General features: G+C 45.8%; 1 protein-coding gene across 1 annotated transcript in view; it reads right to left on the bottom strand.

The window, feature by feature from the left end:
• The window catches only part of oxsr1 (oxidative stress responsive kinase 1), a 114,987-nt gene extending 96,820 nt beyond the window's left edge, over positions 1–18,167 (bottom strand). Inside the window, exons 1-2 of the mRNA XM_033020427.1 lie at positions 18,126–18,167; positions 11,377–11,513 (exon numbers count right to left, since the gene is read on the bottom strand). Coding sequence (XP_032876318.1) covers positions 11,377–11,513; positions 18,126–18,167 — 179 coding nt within the window. The remainder of the gene's footprint in view (positions 1–11,376; positions 11,514–18,125) is intronic.
• Between the last annotated feature and the right edge of the window lie 3,464 nt (positions 18,168–21,631).

Genomic DNA, 21,631 nt, shown 5'->3' with positions numbered 1-21,631 from the left:
TTCCACAATTTCAAAGGCTGTCATTATAAAATCAGGTACACATTATAAAATCAGATACAACAGAAATGGTCTTTTCCCCAACATGAGTGGAATGAAATCCTTATTTCACCAATAACTTTCTCAGCCCCATCTTATGTTGAATTCAATTACATTTTTCCATTTGTTAAAGAAGTCCAACTGCACAAGCACTTCTTCTTCTTCTTGCGTAAGGCGTGCACAGCCGAAAGTTGAAGGACAACTTGTTCTATTTGATCTTATTTGATTGTGCATGCCGGGTTGATTGCATGTTTTTTTGATGAAACATGTTTTTTTGTCTCTCCCTTCGGGGGAATGCGACTTTTTTTTGTCGTATCCCCCTTCTCTGCCTCCGTCTGCGCTGAGCCCTAATGGCGGAGCTGGCGGTCTCCAACCTGCGACCGACCTCGAGGCTCCGGAGGCAGAGCCAGCCAGGACTTACCAACGCGAGGTTGGCCGTCTTCGGGGCCGAGGCAGTGGTGGCCCGACTCGCTGATGCGGCATTCCAGCTTTCGGCAGCGGCCCGGAGCTGAGACTGCGGGACTCGGAGCTGTTGCAGCGGGACTCGGAGCTGATGCAGCGGCCTGGAGCTGAGGCTGCGGGACTCGGAGCTGTTGCAGCGGGACTCGGAGCTGAGGCTGTGGCGGGCCGACTCGGAGCAGAGACGGCGTTCCGGCTTTCGGCAGCGGCGACATCGCCACGGAGGTCCGCTGGACTGGAGAGCGGCATCTTCGGCCTGGATCGATCGCCTCAGTGCAGAGGGAGAACAAGGAGGGAAGAGACGGAGACTAAGACTTTGCCTCCATCACAGTGAGGATGTGCTTGGTGAACTCACTGTGGTGGATGTTAATTTGTGTTTATTGTATGTTTTGTTATTTATTGTTACTGCGTATGACTGCAGGCAACGTAATTTCGTTCAGACCGAAAGGTCTGAATGACAATAAAGGAATCAAATTCAAATTCAAATTCAAATCAAATTCGTCGAAACAGGGCGCACCACGTGAAGGTTGCAATCTCCCACCCCTGCACAAGCACTGATTTTGTTCAGTTGGCTGATCTGAAACAGAGCTAAGCCCTGGGCAATCATAATCACACTCTGGCAACTCATGATTATTATACAACAATGCAGAAAGTGTAACATGTGGACAGAGAGTTAACTGGATCTGACGCACTGACCATCAGTTATTGCTGATACTCGCCTTTGCTTTTGGAAAGTAGCTGAATTGGCAGTGGCTTGCTGATGTCCAAACATCCTCCCGTTACCAAGCTGTCGGGAACAGCAACCTCTCATCATTTCAATGAGTGGCTGACCCCCATTTGCCAGTTATCCAATTGGTACACTGAGTGGCCGGTGGACTAAATCAGAGTGAGGATAGACACTAAATGCTGGAGAGACTCAGTGGGTCAGGCAGCATCTCTGGATAAAGGGTGTCAGGGGTTATGGGAGAAGGCAGGAGAATGGGGTTAAGAGGGAAAGAAAGATCAGCCATGAGTGAGGAAGGCTGTCACCCATTGCTTCTCTCCAGAGATGCTGCCTGACCCGCTGAGTTACTTCGATTTAACCAGCATCTGCAGTTCTTTCCTACACAGGCATGATTGAATGGCGGAGTAGACTTGATGGGCCGAATGGCCCAATTCTTCTCCTTTCACTAATGAATAGGTGACATTTCGAGTTGAGACCCTTCATCAGACTGTTTTTCTACGACAAGGGTGGAGGTTGTGATCCTTGGTGAAGTCAAGATAGGCGAGGGACCGTTTATTGAATGCGTGGATCTGCTGTAGAATGAAGTAAAGTTGGGGTCCAGTGCTGGTCTGGGTGAGTGATCCCAGAGCTGCAGGAGAGTCAGAGCGAGGGCCTGTTGGTCCCTGCGCATGGGGGCCATTGTGGAACGCAGGGAATATCCCAACCATTCCTAGAGTCTCTGGCTCAGCCTGGGATCAATCGAGCAAGGTCAGGGTAGGTGGGAGGTCAGAAGCAGAATCAATGTTGGACAATATTTAAGATAATAACTGGTGCTAATTCATTTTAAATCTTAATTTTCTAAACTTCTGGTTCCACCCAATTGATGGGATTGAACAGTCTTGTATGTAAAATTCAAAAACCAGCCAATGCGGGAAAATCTCAAGTAAAACCAGGTCTGTGTCAGAATTTTTAAAGCAGAAATTGATAGTGCCTTGATTAGTAAGGGTGTCAAAGGTTACAGGGAGAAGGCAGGGGAATGGGGTTGGGAGGGAAAGATAGATAAGCCACGATCAAATGGTGGTCGACTCAATGGGCCGAATGGCCTAATAATGCTTAAGAAGGGTTTCGACCCAAAACGTTGCCCATTTCCTTCGCTCCATAGATGCTGCCTCACCCGCTGAGTTTCTCCAGCATTTTTGTCGGCCTAATAATGCTCCTATGCCACAAGGGCCTGTCCCATTTAGGTGACTGACAGGGACTAGTTTTAATGGAATTCGCCTACAGCACCTGGCTAACAACCTACGACAGCAAAAATTGTCGCCGAAAAATGTTCAACATGCTGAAAATTTTGCGGCAGTCAGTCGCCTGTGGTCGCCCAAAAAAATCGGCTAAGTGGGACAGGCCCTTCCTTAATGGTCTAACTTGTATCTCAAGATGCACAGTAGAGAGCATGCTGACCGGTTGCATCGTGGCTTTGTTCGGCAATTTGAGCGCCCTGGAGAGGAAAAGACTACAAAAAGTAGTAAACACTGCCCAGTCCATCATCGGCTCTGACCTTCCTTCCATCGAGGGGATTTATCGCAGTCGCTGCCTCAAAAAGGCTGGCAGTATCATCAAGGACCCACACCATCCTGGCCACACACTCATCTCCCTGCTACCTTCAGGTAGAAGGTACAGGAGCCTGAAGACTGCAACAACCAGGTTCAGGAATAGCTATTTCCCCTCAGCCATCAGGCTATTAAACCTGGCTCGGACAAAACTCTGATTATTAGCAATCACTTTCTGTTATTTGCACTACCAGTTTATTTATTCATGTGTGTATATATTTATATCATGGTATATGGACACATTTATCTGTTTTGTAGTAAATGCCTACTATTTTCTGTGTGCTTAAGCAAAGCAAGAATTTCATTGTCCTATACAGGGACACATGACAATAAACTCACTTGAACTTGAGATAAAACCCTATTTCTCTTTTTGTAAATGCGGCTCGACCTGCTGAATGTTTCCTGAATTTTCAGTTCCTGGTTGTGAAATCTCCAGTGACGTTTCCCAGCTATGTCCTTGATTGAGGGGGGACAAGAATGAGTCCGTCAATAAAACCCACGAGTCAACAATAGCGACACGAGTGAGGCCAACCTTCCCTCCTCCCCCACTGATTAACTAGTGGTGTCGACTGCCCAAGGTCAGCCTGGCGCATTCAAGAGGCAATCTAAAACACCAGCATTTTCCGAGTTGCAACTGGAACTGCACAATCAGTGCCAAATGACAGGTCAAATGACCCGCTCAATAAACTGATACACAACTGGCCAACCCCAGGCAAAATTCTGCTGGGAATTTTAATGCTATATATTGAAGGACAAAAGAACATATAGGAATGCATTGTAGACAAAAGTGCTGGAGAAACTCAGCGGGTGCAGCAGCATCTATGGAGCGAAGGAAATAGGCAACGTTTCGGCCCGAAACGTTGCCTATTTCCTTCGCTCCATAGATGCTGCTGCACCCGTTGAGTTTCTCCAGCACTTTTGTCTACCTTCGATTTTCCAGCATCTGCAGTTCCTTCTTAAGCACATAGGAATGCATCGCTCAATTACGAAATCAATCCCATCGAAAAGGGTGGAAACTGCAGATGCTGGTTAATACACAAAAGGACAAAGTACTGCAGAGTAACTCAGCAGGACAGGCAACATCTCTGGAGAACACGGATAGGTGACGTTTCCGTTCGGGACCCATCAGACTGAAAGAGGATCTCGACCTGAAAAGTAACCTACCCATATCAATGGAAAAAGGTGTTTGGGGGAAACCTTGGGGGATGAACAATTACACTGTAGGATCCATGATGGGCACCAATGCAAAATATCAGAAACAAGGTGCTGCACACACCAATGGTTGTGAGCTCCAAGTTCCTAGGTATAAAGAATACCATCAAGCTGACCTGGACCATCCACACTGAAGCTACAGCAAAACGAAACACCAAAGCTACTGCTTCCTCACGCCTTCAACTACTCTCACCAACTTTTACAGCAGAAGCATCCTACTGGGATGAATCACAGCTCGATTTGGGAACAGCTTTGCCCCTGACCACAAGGATATTCAGAGAGTTGTGGACATAGCCAGTACATCACACAAAGCAGCCGCCCCCAACTCTCTCTCATTCCACTCCATCTACACTTCATGCTGCCTTCGGAAAGCACTAATCACCATTTTTAATCTCAGTCATTCCCTTTTCGCCCATCCCCTTCAGGCAGAAGATGCAAATGCTTGTCATAGTACCTGCCTCAACTACCTCCTCTGACGGCATTCCATATGTCCATACGTCTGTGTGAAAATGTGGCCCCTTGGGTTCCTATTAAATCTTTCCACTCTCACCATATATTTATCTGTCCCACTTAGGCGATTTTTTAGGGGACTGCCGAAAAATGTTCAACATGCTGAAAAATGTTTGCCCACTGTGGCGACAATTTGTGCTGTCGTAGGTTGTCGCTGGTGCTGAATTCTGTGATTTCCATTGTCCTAGTTGCTGGCAGTCGCCTAAAAAAAATCGCCTAAGTGGGACAGGCCCTTTATCCTCTGGTTCTTGATTCTGCATTCACTCATCTATTCCCCACATGATTTTATACACCTCTAAGATCACCCCACAACCTCCTGCACTCTAAGGAATAAAGTCCTAGCCTGCCCAACTTCTACCTGTAGCTCAGGCCCTCACGCCCTGGTAACATCCTCGTAATTCCTCTCAGCACCCTTTCCTATAGTAGAACTGAAATCAATGCTCCAAATGTGGCCTCACCTACGCCTTGTACAACTATAACATAACATCCCAACTTCGATACTCAATATCCTGACTGATGAAGGCCAATGTACCAAAAGCCTTCTTGATTACCCTAGCGACACCACTTTCAAGGAACTATGTACCTGCATTCCTAGATCTACAACACTCCCAGAGCCCTGCCAATCACTGTGAAGGTCCTGTCCGAGTTTGACTTTGCAAAACAACACCTCTCACTTATCTGCAACAAACTCCATTAACCATTCCTCAGCCCGCCAGAACAAGGTGGTGTAATTTTGCTGTATTTTTTGATAACCAGTGACTGTTAAATGAATGCTTAGTGTTCGGTATGAGTAGTTCAATGAAAGCAAAACAGATATTAGTGATTTAGGCAATAGACAATAAGTGCAGGAGTAGGCCATTCGGCCATTCAAGCCAGCACCGCCATTCAATGTGATCATGGCTGATCATCCCCAATCAGTACCCCGTTCCTGCCTTCTCCCCATATCCCCTGACTCCGCTATCTTTAAGAGCCCTATCTTGCTCTCTCTTGAAAGTAATAATAATAATAATAATCATAATAAATACTTTATTGATCCCCTCAGGGAAATTCAGATGTCCAGAAGCCCCCAACCAACAAACCCAGATTCAAAACGAACGCAGACAGAAAATACATAGATAACAATGTGGACATTACCTGAGAGCAATAAATACTTAAAAAGACCAATAATTAACAATTAAAAATAAAAAATTGCAAAATGCATCCCCCTACAGCCTAGCGGTCCGAATTATAAAATCTAATAGCTGCAGGGGTGAAGGATCTCCTGAACCGCTCCGTTCTACAGGGCAGGGAGAGGAGCCGGTTGTTGTTCCGAGTGCTCTTTTGACTCTCCAGAATTACATGGAGGGAATGCCCGGGGTTTTTCAGGATGGCCTGCACCTTGTGCCTCATACGCCTCTCAAGCACATCCATCCCAGAGTCTACTCTCCCCTCCAGCACTGAGCTAGCTCGTTTAACCAGTTTGACCAGCTTCTTGTTGTATCCAGAGAACCGGCCTCCACGCCCTCTGAGGCAGAGAATTCCACAGACTCACAACTCTCTGTGAGAAAAACTCTGTAGAGACTAGCTCACTGTGAAGCAATTCTGTACAAATCAGATTTCATGGGCAAGGTTGTGCTGAGCAATGTCATAAAACCAGTCTTCCCAGCCAAACTAGTTTATTGCCCAGTGAGAAACTGAGTTACAAGTACTGTAATGGCCCAGCTTGATTTTCTATCAAGCTAAGAAAGTTGAGGAGGTTTTATGTTGTACAAGATTATGCTAGATATAATTATACCATTTAACTCGATACAATTCATCAGATCACCGCTTCAGTCTTGGTTCACCAAGGCAAGAGAGGAAGAATTTTTTCCTCGCTGTCATAGTTCCATAAGACAATTGACTTAGTGGCTCCTTTAATGAGCCTATTCTGGCTCTAACAGTCCACTCATTTCTCTCCACCTTCATAAACTTCCCAATTCCCCCGCACTCACTTACCCAAGACCTAATTAACAGTAGCAATGAACCAGCCACTCAGATGTGGGAGCAAACCAAAGCATCTGTAGTAAACCCATTAGGTCCAGGTAAAACTTGCAAACAGACAGTCGCAGAGGTCGAGCCTGAACTCCAATCACTGGAGAAACAAGGAACTGCAGGTGCTGGCCTCATCAGTCTGAAGAAAGGTCCTGATCTGCCACATCACCTATCCATGGTGTTATAAAGCAACCACTGTTTTGTCCCTCCACCAGCCCCCAATACCTTCCCGGTAAAGGCATATGGTTTGCTTGGCATCCAAAGTAATATAAAACTGCAACATGACTTCCTGATTCTTATACTCAATGCCTGACCTATGATGTATACAATGATGTCAGGCATGCCAGATGCTGCCTTTAACAGGGAGGAGTTGCGGACTAGGGGATGGATGAGGAGAAAATGGAGGCTTCCAAAACTATCCTCTTCCTCAAGATGGCAAGGTCCAGCAGATGTGCTCAAGGCATGACTGATGTAGTCACGTCCAATCAAAATTGCTGAACGAATGATTCATCTCAGCTTCCTCATGAGGTATACAATGTGGAAGCAATCTTCCACCAATTCCATTCGCTCCATGTGATATCAAAAAATGTACAAGAGCACGGAACGTAGCGAAGAGTCTGGCGAGAATGCTGAGCACTTTTTGCTGTGTCAAAACAAATATATTCCTGGCATCTACCCAACACTGTGAAACACTGATCTGATCAGTCTGAAGAAGGGTCTTGACCTGAAACGTCACCCATTGCTTCTCTCCAGAGATGCGGCCTGTCCCGCTGAGTTACTCCACCATTTTGTGTCTGATGCCCTGGTAGGTCCATTGTTGGGTAGGGATGATGTGATCTCAAGAGGGAAGCAATGTGGAGAACTGTGGATAAATTGTTAAAATAGGATGGGGGGGGGGGGGGGGGGGGTGGGGAGTGCAAGTAGAAGTTACTTCCACATACTTCCCCCATCCCCACCCCCACCAGTCCTCCACCTCCACCTGGGGATCTCATTGAAACGTATAAGATTGTTAAGGGCTTGGACACGCTAGAGGCAGGAAACATGTTCCCGATGTTGGGGGAGTCCAGAACCAGAGGCCACAGTTTAAGAATAAGTTGTAAGCCATATAGAACGGAGATGAGGAAACACTTTTTCTCACAGAGAGTGGTGAGTCTGTGGAATTCTCTGCCTCAGAGGGCGGTGGAGGCCGGTTCTCTGGATGCTTTCAAGAGAGAGCTAGGTAGGGCTCTTAAAAATAGCGGAGTCAGGTGATATGGGGAGAAGGCAGGAACGGGGTACTGATTGGGGATGATCAGCCATGATCACATTGAATGGCGGTGCTGGCTCGAAGGGCCGAATGGCCTACTCCTGCACCTATTGTCTATTGAGTTGTTTTTACCAGTTCAACACATTATTTCTCAAGTTCATACATTCCCCATCCAACAATGGGCTTAACAGGCACGACCCTTCCGGAGAAAGGATGTAGAGTTGGAGGGAAGGGGGAGTTCTCGACCCAAAACGTCACATATTCCTTCGCACCCTAGATGCTGCCTCACCCACTGAGTTTCTCCAGCATGTTTGTGACTTTCTTTGGTTTAAGACAGCACCTGCAGTTCCTTGTTTCTACCTATTGATCTTCAGTTTCAACAGGAAGACCTGGCTGCAGACCCCTTTACAGTTGATCCAAACATGGATTAAAGTGCTTAATTCTAGAAGCAATGTTTAAGAACTGCAGATGCTGGAAAATCGAAGGTAGACAAAAATGCTGGAGAAACTCAGCGGGTGAGGCAGCATCGATGGAGTGAAGGATTAGGTGACGTTTCGGGTTAAGACCCTTCTTCAGAGTCGGAAGAAGGGTCTCGACCCGAAACGTCACCTATTCCTTCACTCCGTAGATGCTGCCTCACCCGCTGAATTCCAGAAGCAAGGTGAGAGATGCCTTTGACATCAAGACATTTTAACTTTTTTACATGCCTGTGACAACTCCAAAGAAAATGAAGCAGCAGGTGCCTGCAAGCAGAATGACAAACAATATACAAGTATTGGCTGGCACAATGACAATGTCCAAAAAGACAGTCCAGGCACATGCCTGTGTTATTCAAGAACATTACTATTCATGAACTTCTCCACCATCATCATCCTGGAGGAGATCACCATTGACTGGAAGACTTGCACAAATACAGTGGCTGCAGCCAGTGACTCATCCGCCCACACCCCAAAGTCTTTTATCATTTGCAACGCTCTCGTGAAAGGAATATGATTTAATATGCTGTCTGCCCCAATAGCAGCAGCTCCAACACCACTCAGTATACGGCAGGCTCCTGACAACCCTCCCACCATAGTAAACATTCATTCCTTCAACCACCTGGCTATAGTAAGCCACATTCAGTAAATGCATTAAATTACCCACAGTCACAAGTAACTGTAGATGCTGGTTAACAAAAGAAGACAAAGTATTTCAGCAGGTCAGGCAGCATCTGTGGAGAACATGGATAGGTGACGTTTCACAGAGTGCTGAAGTAACTCAACGGGTCAGGCAGCATCTGTGGAGAACATGGATAGGTGACGTTTCACAGAGTGCTGGAGTAACTCAGTGGGTCAGGCAGCATCTGTGGAGAACATGGATAGGTGACGTTTCACAGAGTGCTGGAGTAACTCAGTGGGTCAGGCAGCATCTATGGAGAACATGGATAGGTGACGTTTCACAGAGTGCTGGAGTAACTCAGCGGGTCAGGCAGCATCTGTGGAGAACATGGATAGGTGACGTTTCACAGTGCTGGAGTAACTCAGCGGGTCAGGCAGCATCTGTGGGGAACATGGATAGGTGACGTTTCACAGAGTGCTGGAGTAACTCAGCGGGTCAGGCAGCATCTGTGGAGAACATGGATAGGTGACGTTTCACAGAGTGCTGGAGTAACTCAGCGGGTCAGGCAGCATCTGTGGAGAACATGGATAGGTGACGTTTCACAGAGTGCTGGAGTAACTCAGCGGGTCAGGCAGCATCTGTGGAGAACATGGATAGGTGACGTTTCACAGAGTGCTGGAGTAACTCAGCGGGTCAGGCAGCATCTGTGGAGAACATGGAGAGGTGATGTTTCACAGAGTGCTGGAGTAACTCAGCGGGTCAGGCAGCATCTGTGGAGAACATGGAGAGGTGATGTTTCACAGTGCTGGAGTAACTCAGCGGGTCAGGCAGCATCTGTGGAGAACATGGAGAGGTGATGTTTCACAGAGTGCTGGAGTAACTAAGCAGATCAGGCAGCATCTGTGGAGAACATGGATAGGTGACTTTTGGGTTGGGACCCTTTTTCAGATTGAAGGGTCCCGGCCCAAAACATCACCTATTCAATTTACTTTACTATTACATTACTTTGATCAGAACCTGTTTAAGAAAGAACTGCAGATGCTGGAAAAATCGAAGGTAGACAAAAAGGCTGGAGAAGCTCAGCAGGTGAGGCAGCATCTCTGGACCCTTCTTCTCGACCCGAAACGTCTCCTATTCCTTCGCTCCATAGATGCTGCCTCACCCGCTGAGTTCTCCAGCAGTTTTGTCTACCTTCGATCAGAACCTGGGCTTCCAGACAAGCAATTCAAAAGCAAAATATTACAGATGGTAGAAATCCAAAATAAACTCCCATTGAAACCAAGAAACAGTTGAGGAAGAGTCTGGACAAGGGAGATGGAATCCAGGATTGTGCTCGTAAACTTAAATAAGATGAAGGTCCCTCAAGTGGAGCATAAACATTGGCATAGGCTGCTTGAATGCAAATGGTGCATTTTTGTGCTGTGAATTCTAGTCAAAGATGACAGAAATAGTCAGCATGTAAAGTATTAGTAAAGAAAGTGGGTTGAGGCTTCAGCTTTAGGACTCAAAACATTTGGATGCATGGTCACCAGCGTGAAACACTAACCGATTCTTTCTCTGCAGCTAGAGCTTGGAAAATGTGTTCTGTCTTTATATGATGTTCTGTTTTTATCTCCAGATCAGGTGCCTGCTTCTCTGGTTACTCATCTGTTAACTAACACAACAGTACACGATTGTGTTCAGCATAAAGCTGCCATCTAGGTTTTTTTTTTATCTGCAGAAACACTGATTGGAAAATTCTCTGAGCCATCAGGGGAGCTTTCAACATCTCCGACAAAGATTCTGCATCTTTCAAAGTAAGACTGAAGAATCAAATGGATAACTGTTAGTATCAGTGGATAACTGTTCCTAACCAGAAGCCCAAAACGGTGGGGGGGGGGGGGGGGGGAGAAGGCATTTCATAGAGACAAGAGAATTTAATTGTCGTATGCACCTTGAACAGAACAATGACATTCTTGAAGGAGCAAGGAGCCGCAGACTTTAGATTAGTTCAGAGATAGCGCGGAAACAGGCCCTTCGGCCATCGAGTCTGTGCCAACCAGCAATCCCTGCACCGCGGCGGCTATGTATGCCCAGGAACTTGAAGCTGTTGACTCTCTCCACCGTCGGCCAGGCGATGAAGATCCTCAGCTTCCCCTTTCTGACGTCAATAACTAGCTCTTTCACCTCGCTTGTGTTGAAAGCAAGTGTGTTGTTCAGGCAGCACCAAATAAGATTGTTTATATCACTCCTACCTCCCCTGCTATTTGAGGAATAACACTGAGATCGTTGGCAAATTTAAAGACGGTGTTGGAGCAGTGTCTGGGTGCAGAGTGAGTAAAGCAGGGAACGGAGCACAGCCTTGCAGGGCACTCATGTTGATGGTTATCGAGGAGGAAGTGTTGTTGCCAAATCTACAGGTCTGCTGATGAGCAAGCAGAGGGCCAAGTAGACCCTACCCTGTTCCCCCAATCTGACAGCAAGTTTGATCGGGATGATGGTGTTGCCTGACATACATGCTCTTGTTGGCCAAGTGGTCCAGTGCAGAGTCGAGAGCCAGCAACATCGCATCCGCTGTTGCTCTGTTCTGGCGGCAGGCGAACTGCAGTGGGTAAGACGGGGGTTGATCTGCATCATAACCAACCTTTCGACACTTCGTCACAATGGACACAAGTGCCACTGCTCAGTAGTGTGGGAGGCATGGCACCTTGCTCTTCTTCGATGCCCGCTGAAATGAGGGCCCTCGGATTAGGGTTTTGGCCTCCTAATCTGAGGAAAGACATTCTTGCCATAGAGGGAGTACAGAGAAGGTTCACCAGACTGATTCCTAGGATAGCAGGGCTTTCATATGAAGAAAGACTGGATAGACTCGGCATGTACTTGCTAGAATTTAGGATTGAGGGGGGATCTTATAGAAACTTACAAAATTCTTAGGGGGTTGGACAGGCTAGATGCAGGAAGATTGTTCCCGATGTTGGGGAAGTCCAGAACAAGGGGTCACAGTTTAAGGATAAGGGGGAAGTCTTTTAGGTACCGAGATGAGAATTTTTTTGCCACAGAAAGTAGTTGAGGCCAGTTCATTGGCTATATTTAAGAGGGAGTTAGATGTGGCCCTTGTGGCTAAAGGGACCAGGGGGTATGGAGAGAAGGCAGGTACGGGATACTGAGTTGGATGATCAGCCATGATCATATTGAATGGCGGTGCAGGCTCGAAGGGCCGAATGGCCTACTCCTGCACCTATTTTCTAAGTTTCTAAAAATAGTGAAAGACATTGAAAGATGTTTGTTAAAACTCCAGCCCTTTGGTCAGCGCAGCTTTCACGAACGTGGCCAGGTAAACAATGAGGGCTGTTGCGCAATTATTTAATTGCAAGTGCACCATTACTCCACAACACAGAACAAGACACGGCAAAACAGGCGACTTCAGTTTGTTTACAAGGCTTCGTGCCAGCAAATCATGCAAGGCTCTGCTAAATTTAGCCAGAGCATCACATACCAAGGATTGAATCTGGTTTGTAATACCTTTCTATTAATAGGGCAGAACCGCATCTTTTTTACAAGGATGTGCATATTTAAGATTTTTTTTTCAATAACAACTGAAGGGACTTGTGGGAGAATTAGCTGGCTAATCATTCGGGAAACCTACTGAAGTTGAATTAATGGCACAGTATCTTTTTACTGAATAGGCGTGATGCCCAGAATTTAAAATTCAGTCCGCTATTCAGGATGTATAACAATAGGTGAAATGTCCACCTAAATACATCATTAATGTTCAATCTAACTAAGCCAATCACATCGGTCAGTTTCAAAAAGGGCATAAGTGATAAGAGTTGAATTAGGCTATTCGGCCCAACGTCTACTCTGCCATTCAATCATAGTTGATCTATCTCTCCCTCCTAATCCCATTCTCCTGCCTTCTCCCCATAATCTCTGACACACGTACTAATCAAGAATCTATCTCTGCCTTAAAAATATCCACTGACTTTGCCTCCACGGCTTTCTTTGGCAAAGAATTCCACAGATTCATCACCCTCTTACTAAAGAAATTCTCTCTCATCTTCCTAAAAGAACATCCTTTAATTCTGAGGCTATGACCTCTAGTCCTAGATTCCCCCACTAGTGAAAACATCCTCTCCACATTAACTCTATCCAAGCCTTTCACTATTCTGTACGTTTCAATGAGGTCCCCCCTCATTCTTTTAAACTCCAGCGAGTACAGGCCCAGTGCCGTCAAACGCTCATCATATGTTAACCTATACATTCCTGGGATCATTCTTGTAAACCTCCTCTGGACCCTCTCCAGAGCCAGCACATCCTTCCTCAGATATGGTGCCCAAAATTGAAAGCAGTAAAGCTCTGGGACTGAAAATCAACAAGTGCAGGCAATCTCCAAAGGGAATATAAAAATAAATATCAAAATCAATGGTACATCATTAGCCCAGATTGAGGAGTTATCTAGGAGGAAAGATATGACAAACCGGATCCTGCTCCAAACACGTAAATTTGCTCGTTGGGAAAGCTGTTGGGACTGTTCAAAAACTCCAAAAGATATGGAGCACCAAAGACATCTGAAGCAGCACTAAGACCGAGCTCTATATAGTGCTCTCAATACTGCTGGATGGAGCGGAAACATGGACACTAATGAAGGAAGATGGAAACAGACTTTCAACATTTGAAATGTGTCTTCGCAAAATAATGGGAGCGCCACTTCTCGACAGGATCCGGAACACCACCATACGTGCAACCCTTGGTATGGAATGAACCATTCAGGACAGAATTACAACGAAAAGACCACGTTACTTGGGCCATATCCAGCGAATGCCACCGGCACGCTTTCCCAAATTAGCAATTGAGGCACGTGTCCATGGAAACTGCCCGAGGAAGACCACCAAAAAGGTGGAGTGACTGCCTGAAAGCAGACTGCAGCAAATAGAACATCGACTCCCTGGTCAGAGCTAGCAGGCTAGCTAAGGACAGAGGAGAGTGGCAGGACATGATGAAACAGATGGCACCACTCAACCCCAAGTTGGAATGAACGACATAAATAGATAGATTCCAAATGCGGCCTGATAAGCGCCTTAGAGCCTCAGCATTACATCCCTGTGTTTGTACATAAGCCCTCTTGAAATAAATGCTAGCATCGTGTTTGCTTTCTTTACTATTGATTCAATTTGCAGATTAGCTTTTTGGGAATCCTGCACAAACACTCCCAAGGCCCTTTGCATCTCCGATATCAGGATTCTCTCCCCATTTAGAAAAGAATTTAAAAGATACATTTAGTTAATTCAGACATTCATTACACACTGTCACACCGAGTATATTCTTTTTTTTAATCTTTAATTTCCTAGAGGAAGTGTAAATGCCACTCTTGTTCAGAACAAAAAAAAGGTAGATTACAAATAACAAGATGCCAGCCCAGTCCACAAGATGCCAGCCCAGTGCTGGTTATGCAAACACTAACAGTTAGTGGCGTCAAAGACTAACTCAATCCTTATTTGACCAAGCAAATGTTAAGGATCAGGCAACACTGATTTATTTGGGGGGGAAATGGTGGCCCTAAACCCTACTGAGTCTCTTAATGAAAAAACAAAGCAGGTTGATCAAGGTTGTGGAAATGTGTAAGGGAAATTTCAAACAATATTAGGATAATAACCCATTTTCCACACAGTGGATATATGGAACAAGTGGGTATATCCATATCCACACAGTCCATATCCACACAGGTGGGTATATGGAACAAGCTGCCAGAAGAGGTAGTTGAGGCAACTGCTACAGCTTCCACAGTGGGTATGTGGTACGAGCTGCCAGAGTAAGTCGTTGAGGCAGGTACAATAAATACATTCAGATGGTATTTTGGACAGGTACATGGATAGGAAAGGTTTAGCAGGATCTGGGCCAGGCATAGGCAAATGGGACTAGTTAAGATGGAGCATCTTGGTTAGCATTGATGAGTTGGGCCAAAGGGCATGTATCCATGTGTATAACTGACTCAGGAATAGACATAAAGGGAAAGATGGAACATTGAAACATTAGTATCGGGAGAGATAGAGGCATTGGTGATACATTGATTGGTGATATATTTCTCTCAGTGGAGATGTTTGCAGTGGGATCTCCAAAGACTCGCATTATTATAATCACCATGGTGCTTATTCAACAGATATCATAAACTCAACATTTTCAGACGACACAACATTTTGACAACATAAATAACAGTGAGGAGGACAGTCGTCCGTTTCAAGAGAAGACTAAGGCAGCACTGAAAAATGAGCAGAAGTGACATGCAATTTAATGCATCCTGCTTCTGGAGGAAGAATATCAAAGTGCTTCGACTTTGAGAGGAAAAGTCATGGGTGCAGTTCAAAAACACTAAAAGGTAGCAGGCTAACTTTATGATGCAGTTAAAAAAAGCACATGAATACTGTCCCACTTCAAGTTCACAATAAAATCAGAATAGAACAACGCAACACATTTTAAACAACTGGAGATTGTTCAGCTGATCAATGTGGTTGGAGTAACACGCACGCTGAGGTAAATGCATCATTCATTGTTGCACTAAATTGTAAACTCCCTCTCATTTGATCTCCTTTAATCTAATACAATGGTCAAAGTCCAGCAGTGCACTAGTTTCAGATCTGAACAATAGCTGTACACATCAGTGACACCACACAAATGTCGGACATTGTAAGCGGTTAGGAAATAGTATTCAGGAAACGCAGGCTGGCATCAAGAACTTCAAAAGGGCATTCAGAATCGACAAGGAATGCAATCATGAGACTGATTCTACTCAGTGAAACCCAAAGCAGGCACTGCATCAGGTCATGTGCATCTTATTTAAATAAACAACATACTCCAGGCACAGGGAATTAAATATTTCCACAAGTGAGATGGTTCAATAATTCAGTGAGGGCACTGGGCAATTGCGTTGGTTGGTATAGAAGAATAGAAACATCGAAATAGGCCCTTCGAGCCAGCACCGCCATTCAATATGGTCATGTCTGATCACCTAAAATCAGTACCCCGTTCCAGATTTCTCCCCATAATCCCTTGATTCCGAAGAGCTGAATCAAACTCCCTTTGAAAACACCTAGTGAATTGGCCTCCACTGCCTTCTGTGGCAGAAAATTCCACAGATTCACAACTCTGGGTGGAAAAGTTTTTCCTCATCTCAGTCCTAAATGGCCAACCCCTTATTCTTAAAGAGTGACCCCTGCTTCTGGACTCCCCCAACATGGGGAATGCGTTGAGAATGATTACTAGGGACACAAACAATCATTTGTCCTTTTAACAAAGATGACCCAAAGGGATTACAAGACCAGGAGGAGTGATATGGCCCAGGGACAGACAAATGGAGTTAGGCAACGTGAGACAAAGAGGTTGTTTTTATCCTGGACAACTCATTGTTGTATGACTATTATTGACCTGCTCTACTGCCTCAGAGCTTTAAACACATGGCTTAAAAAGGGTGTAAGGAGTTATGAGGAAAAGGCAGGAGAATGGGGTTGAGGAGGAAAGATAGATCAACCATGATTGAATGGTGGAGTGGACTTGATGGGCCAAAGGGCCTAATTCTGCACCTACACCTAATGAACTTATGAAATGTCGGGACTGTCATTAGGCCAACAGGGTAGTAATTCTCTCCCAGCAATATCACTTCACACAGAGATTTATAGCAACATATCCCAGGAGACTGCATTGCATGAAAGCTTCATCAACATGCCACAAGAGATGTCAGAGTGGACATCCAAAACCGTGGTCAAAAGGAATAAGAATAAACTGAGGTAGGAAACCTGAAAGGGTTAGGGAATTCTAGAACAGGACCTAGCAAGACAAAGACTCCCCAGTCAACAACAGAACCAACTCAATTAAGAATGCTCAGGATCAGAACTGGGGGTTTTGGGAGCTCATATCATTAAGACTGGAGACTATTAGAGACAGGAAGAAGCCAGGCCTTCAGGATAATTGTAAACAGGTGCAACATTAATGGTCCAATGGTGCTTTCTTGTCACATGTGCAAAGTGCAAACAGGGAGTGAAATGATTTTCTTGCAAATACACCAGTAGAGTATTGCTATACCATCCCCGATTAGCAATTGTGCAGAAATAGTGCCATTTTTTGCCACCATCTGCCAAGTCCAGTCCACTTTACAGTTGTTTTGAGCAGTGCCCAATTCATAAGATAAGGGATAGTAGAATTAGGCCATCCAGCCCATTGTCTACTCCTCCATTCAATCACGGCTGATCTATTTCTCCCTCCTAACTCCATTCTCCTGTCTTCTTCATATAACCTCTGACATTTGTGCTAATCAAGAATATATCTATTTCTGCCAAAAAAATGCCTACACTTGGCCTCCACAGCCTTCTGTCACAAAGAATGCCACAGATTCACCACCCTTCGACTAAATAAATGTCTCCTCATCTCCTTCCTAAAAGAACATCCTTTAATTCTGAGGCTGTGACCTCTAGTCCTAGACTCTCCCACTAGTGGAAACATCTCTCCACATCCACTCTATCCAATTCTGTACGTTTCAATGAGGGCCCCCTCATTCTCTAAACTCCAGCGAGTACAGGCCCAGTGCCGACAAACGCTCATCATTCCTGAGACCATTCTTATAAACCTCCTCTGGACCCTCTCCAGAGCCAGCACATCCTTCCTAAGATATGGTGCCCAAAATTGCTCACAATATTCCAAATGCAGCCTGACCAGCCATTACATCCCTGTTTTTGTATACAAGCCCTCTTGAAATAAATGCTAGAATAAATTCAGGCAATCCCCAGGCTGCTTGTGCCTCCAGCCATCACCTTCCATGGTTGACCAGCAACAGACATTCTCGTCTCGCCACGATCTCTTCTGATGCTGGCAAAAGGTCACCACTCCGGCACTATTTTTTTTCTTGCCTAACCATGAGCTAACATTATAGTGAACAGAATCTGATCATCGCAAAGTGATTTTTGGTTTGTCAAGCATGCTTGAATAGAATAGAAAAGGCACGCAGAACACTGCTCGAGTCTACTTAAAACGCAGAACAGGGCAAGATGGGAAGAGGCCCCTCGGCCCACAATGTCCGTGCCAGCCAAGTTGCACAGTCTCCTCTGCCTGCACATATTCCATATCCTTCCACCTCCAGCATATCCACACGCTTATCTAAAAGCCTCTTAAACCCCCCTGTTGTACGTGCATCTGCTGACATCCCAGGCAGCATGTTCTAGGCATCCACTACTCTAATAAAATTGTCCAACACATTTCCTTTACATTTTGCCCCTCTTACCTTTAACCGGTTCACCGCCAAGTTGTTTTCACTATTGGCCATGACCTGAGTATACTCGAGGGTGGCACTGAACTGGTTGAAGGTATGTATGCCCTCTAGTTTTTGTTATTTCCTCCCTGAGGAAAAGGTTGTGTCGACGCTATCTATGCCTGAGAATTTTACACGCCACTATCAGGACTCCCCTCAGTTTCCGACACCCCAGAGAAAATGAAGTCCAACCATAGCTAATACCTCCTAAACCAGGCAGCTTTCTCGTGCACCACTCTGACCCTCTTCAAAGACTCCACCTCCTTCCTGTAATGGGGCAACCAGAACTGCACACAATGCTGCCTAACTCGAGTCAATAGACAATAGGTGCAGGAGTAGGACATTCGGCCCCCCGAGGCAGCACCGCCATTCAATGTGATCATGGCTGATCATCCCCAATCAGTACCCCGTTCCTGCCTTCTCCCCATATCCCCAGACTCCGCTATCTTTAAGAGCTCTATCTAGCTCTCTTGAAAGTATCCAGAGAACCGACCTCCACCGCCCTCAGAGGCAGAGAATTCCACAGACTCACAACTCTGTGTGAAAAAGTGTTTCCTCATCTCCGTTCTAAATGACTTACCCCTTATTCTTAAACTGTGGCCCCTGGTTCTGGAACATGCTTCCTGCCTCTAGTGTGTCCTAACCCGTAATACTCTTTTTTTTAATGTTTCAATAAGATCCCCTCTTATCCTTCTAAATTCCAGTATACAAGCCCAGCCGCTCCATTCTCTCAGCATATGAAAGTCCCTCCACCATGGGAATTAACCTTGTAAGCCTACGCTGCACTCCCTCAATAGCAAGAAAGTCCTTCCTCAAATTAGGGGACCAAAACTGCACACAATACTCCAGGTGTGGTCTCATTAGGGTCCTGTACAACTACAAAAGGACCTCTTTGCTCCTATACTCAACTCCTCTTGTTATAAAGGCCAACATGCCATTCGCTTTCTTCACTGCCTGCTGCACCTGCATTATTACTTTCATTGACTGATGAAAGTCCTTTCTGAAGCTGCAACCAGACATAACCGCAACATGATTCAGGGTAGCAGACTAGTGAATCTAAAAGAGAGACTTGGTTAGTTGCTTGCTTGGATACAGGGCTTGAAGCTCAGCTTAGGATCAAATATAACAAGTATGTGAAATGCAACTGCCCGCTATGGAGTGACATGGCTTGTAAATAGTTAATGAGTTTTGTGACAGTGCTAAAAGGTAATGGCTTGAATCGTCCCACTATTTAATAGGAGGAGGGTTGTGTTCAACTGGTCAGCATGGTGGACAAGCAGTCTGATTATTTTAGAAATAGATACGAGGATTAAACATAGAAAAATAGGTGCAGGAGTAGGCCATTCGGCCCTTCGAGCCAAAGATTCAATATAATCATGGCTGATCATCTAAAATCAGTACCCTGTAACCTGCTTTTTCCCCATATCCCTTGATTCCTTTCGCCCTAAGAGCTAAATCTAACTCTCTTGAAAACATCCAGAGAATTGGCCTCCACTGCCTTCTGTTTCTATGATCCTCTCCGAAACATATTCATCTCTCATCCTTCTAAATTCCAAGCCCAGTCGATCCATTCTTTCATCATATGTCAGTACCACCATCCTAGGAATTAACCTGGTGAACCTACACTGCACTCCATCAATAGCAATATTGTCCTTCCTCAAATTAGGAGACCAAAATTGCACACAATACTCCACTTGCGGTCACACCAGGGCCCTGTACAACTGCAGTAGGACCTCCTTGCTCCTAAAGTCAAATCCTCTCGCAATGAAGGCCAACATTTCGATGTAACACGGCATTAGCTTTCTTCGCTGCCTGCTGTACTTGCATGCTGACTTTCAGTGACTGATATACAAGCACACCTATGTAATAATCTGCCTTCCTGTTCTTGCCACCAAAGTGGAAAACTTCACATTTATCCACATTATACTGCATCTGCCGTGCATCTGCACACTCACTCAACCTGTCGACTTCAACCTGCAGCCTCATAGCATCCTCATTGCAGCTCATACTGCCACCCAGCTTTGTGTCATAGCAAATCTGGAGATTCTCTCATCTAAATCATTAATATACACTAGACCAGGTGCAGACCCGTAAGGCCCCGTCCCCAAGGCAATATTCCACCACTGACCCATAGCCCCCAACTGCACAGGCACGGCTGACAGGGTTCCCGTTGTGACGCCAGTCACGGCAACCCTCCCCAAGTGCGCCTCGCCATCCCTCTTCCGATAACTATCCTCCTCCATTCCCCCTCATCCACAGCACTCCCTCCTCCCCTCTCTCTCCTTTCCCCTACCCTCAGTCACTCCCTCCACAACCCCTCTCCCTTCCCTACCCCCCTCCTCTCCCTGCTCCCGTCCCTCCCCCCAATCTCACTCTCCCTCCTCACCCTCTATCCGCCACTCACTACCTCCCCCACCTCTCTCCCTCCCTCTATCCCCCCCCCCTCCTCCACCACTCTCCCTCCTCACCTCCCCCACTTTCACCTCCCTCCCCCCCCCCTACCCGACACCCCTCATACCTTCCAAGTCTCCATTCTTTACGTTCATGACCCTAGTCTCTGAATTAACCGTGTCACTCTCCATCCTAATGCAGAATTCCATCAAATTATGGTCACTGTCGCCCAAGGGGCTTTGCACAACAAGATCGTTAACTAATCCTTCCTCATTACACAATACCCAGTCTAGGATGGCCTGTCCTCGTGTTCAGGGAGTGGATGAGAAAGTGAAGAGTGGGTGAATGATGGTCGGCGTGGACTCGGTGGGCTGAAGGGCCTGCTTCCAAGCTGTATTTTTTAAATGACTCGACGAACAAGGTGAGAAGCAGACTAATGCAGTGGCAGCGAGCTGGGCGAGTGGGGAGGAGTTAAACGGGGAACGGTGCTTCCAATTCTGTCAAAGTTTGGAATGAATGAACGAATAAGTTTATTGGCCAAGTATTCACATACAAGGAATTTGCTTTGGTGCTCCGCCCGCAAATAACAACATGACATACCAACAACAGCGTGATCACAAATAACATTGTTAACTCAGGGCAGTTGGCAACCCTACCTTCAGCCCTCATTGCTCATCTTCAAATAGTGCTAATACATTTAAAACATCCCTCACGGGCTTGGAATAGATAAATGGAGCCTTTGTTTAATATTGTGTTATATTAGGTACAATCACGACACAAAAATAGCTCATTGCAATGTGAAGGAAGGAACTGCAGATGCTGGTTCACACTTAAGATAGAGACAAAATGCTGGAGTAACTCAGCAGGGCAGGCAGCATCTCTGGGGAGAAGGAATGGGTGACGTTTCGGGTCGAGACCCTTCGTCAGGGAAGAAGGGTCTCGACCCAAAACGTCACCCATTCCTTCTCTCCAGAGATGCTGCCTGTCCGCTGAATTACTCCAGCATTTTGTCTCTATCTTAATCGTAATGTGAATTGCTTTGATGTTTCAGGCAGATATGTTAAAGCACTTTAACTACAAGTTGGTCT

Source organism: Amblyraja radiata, chromosome 4, assembly GCF_010909765.2.
Source record: "Amblyraja radiata isolate CabotCenter1 chromosome 4, sAmbRad1.1.pri, whole genome shotgun sequence".
Lineage (NCBI taxonomy): Eukaryota > Metazoa > Chordata > Chondrichthyes > Rajiformes > Rajidae > Amblyraja > Amblyraja radiata.
The sequence above is the reverse complement of the archived record's forward strand: the minus strand, read 5'-3'. Positions and strand labels throughout refer to the sequence as shown.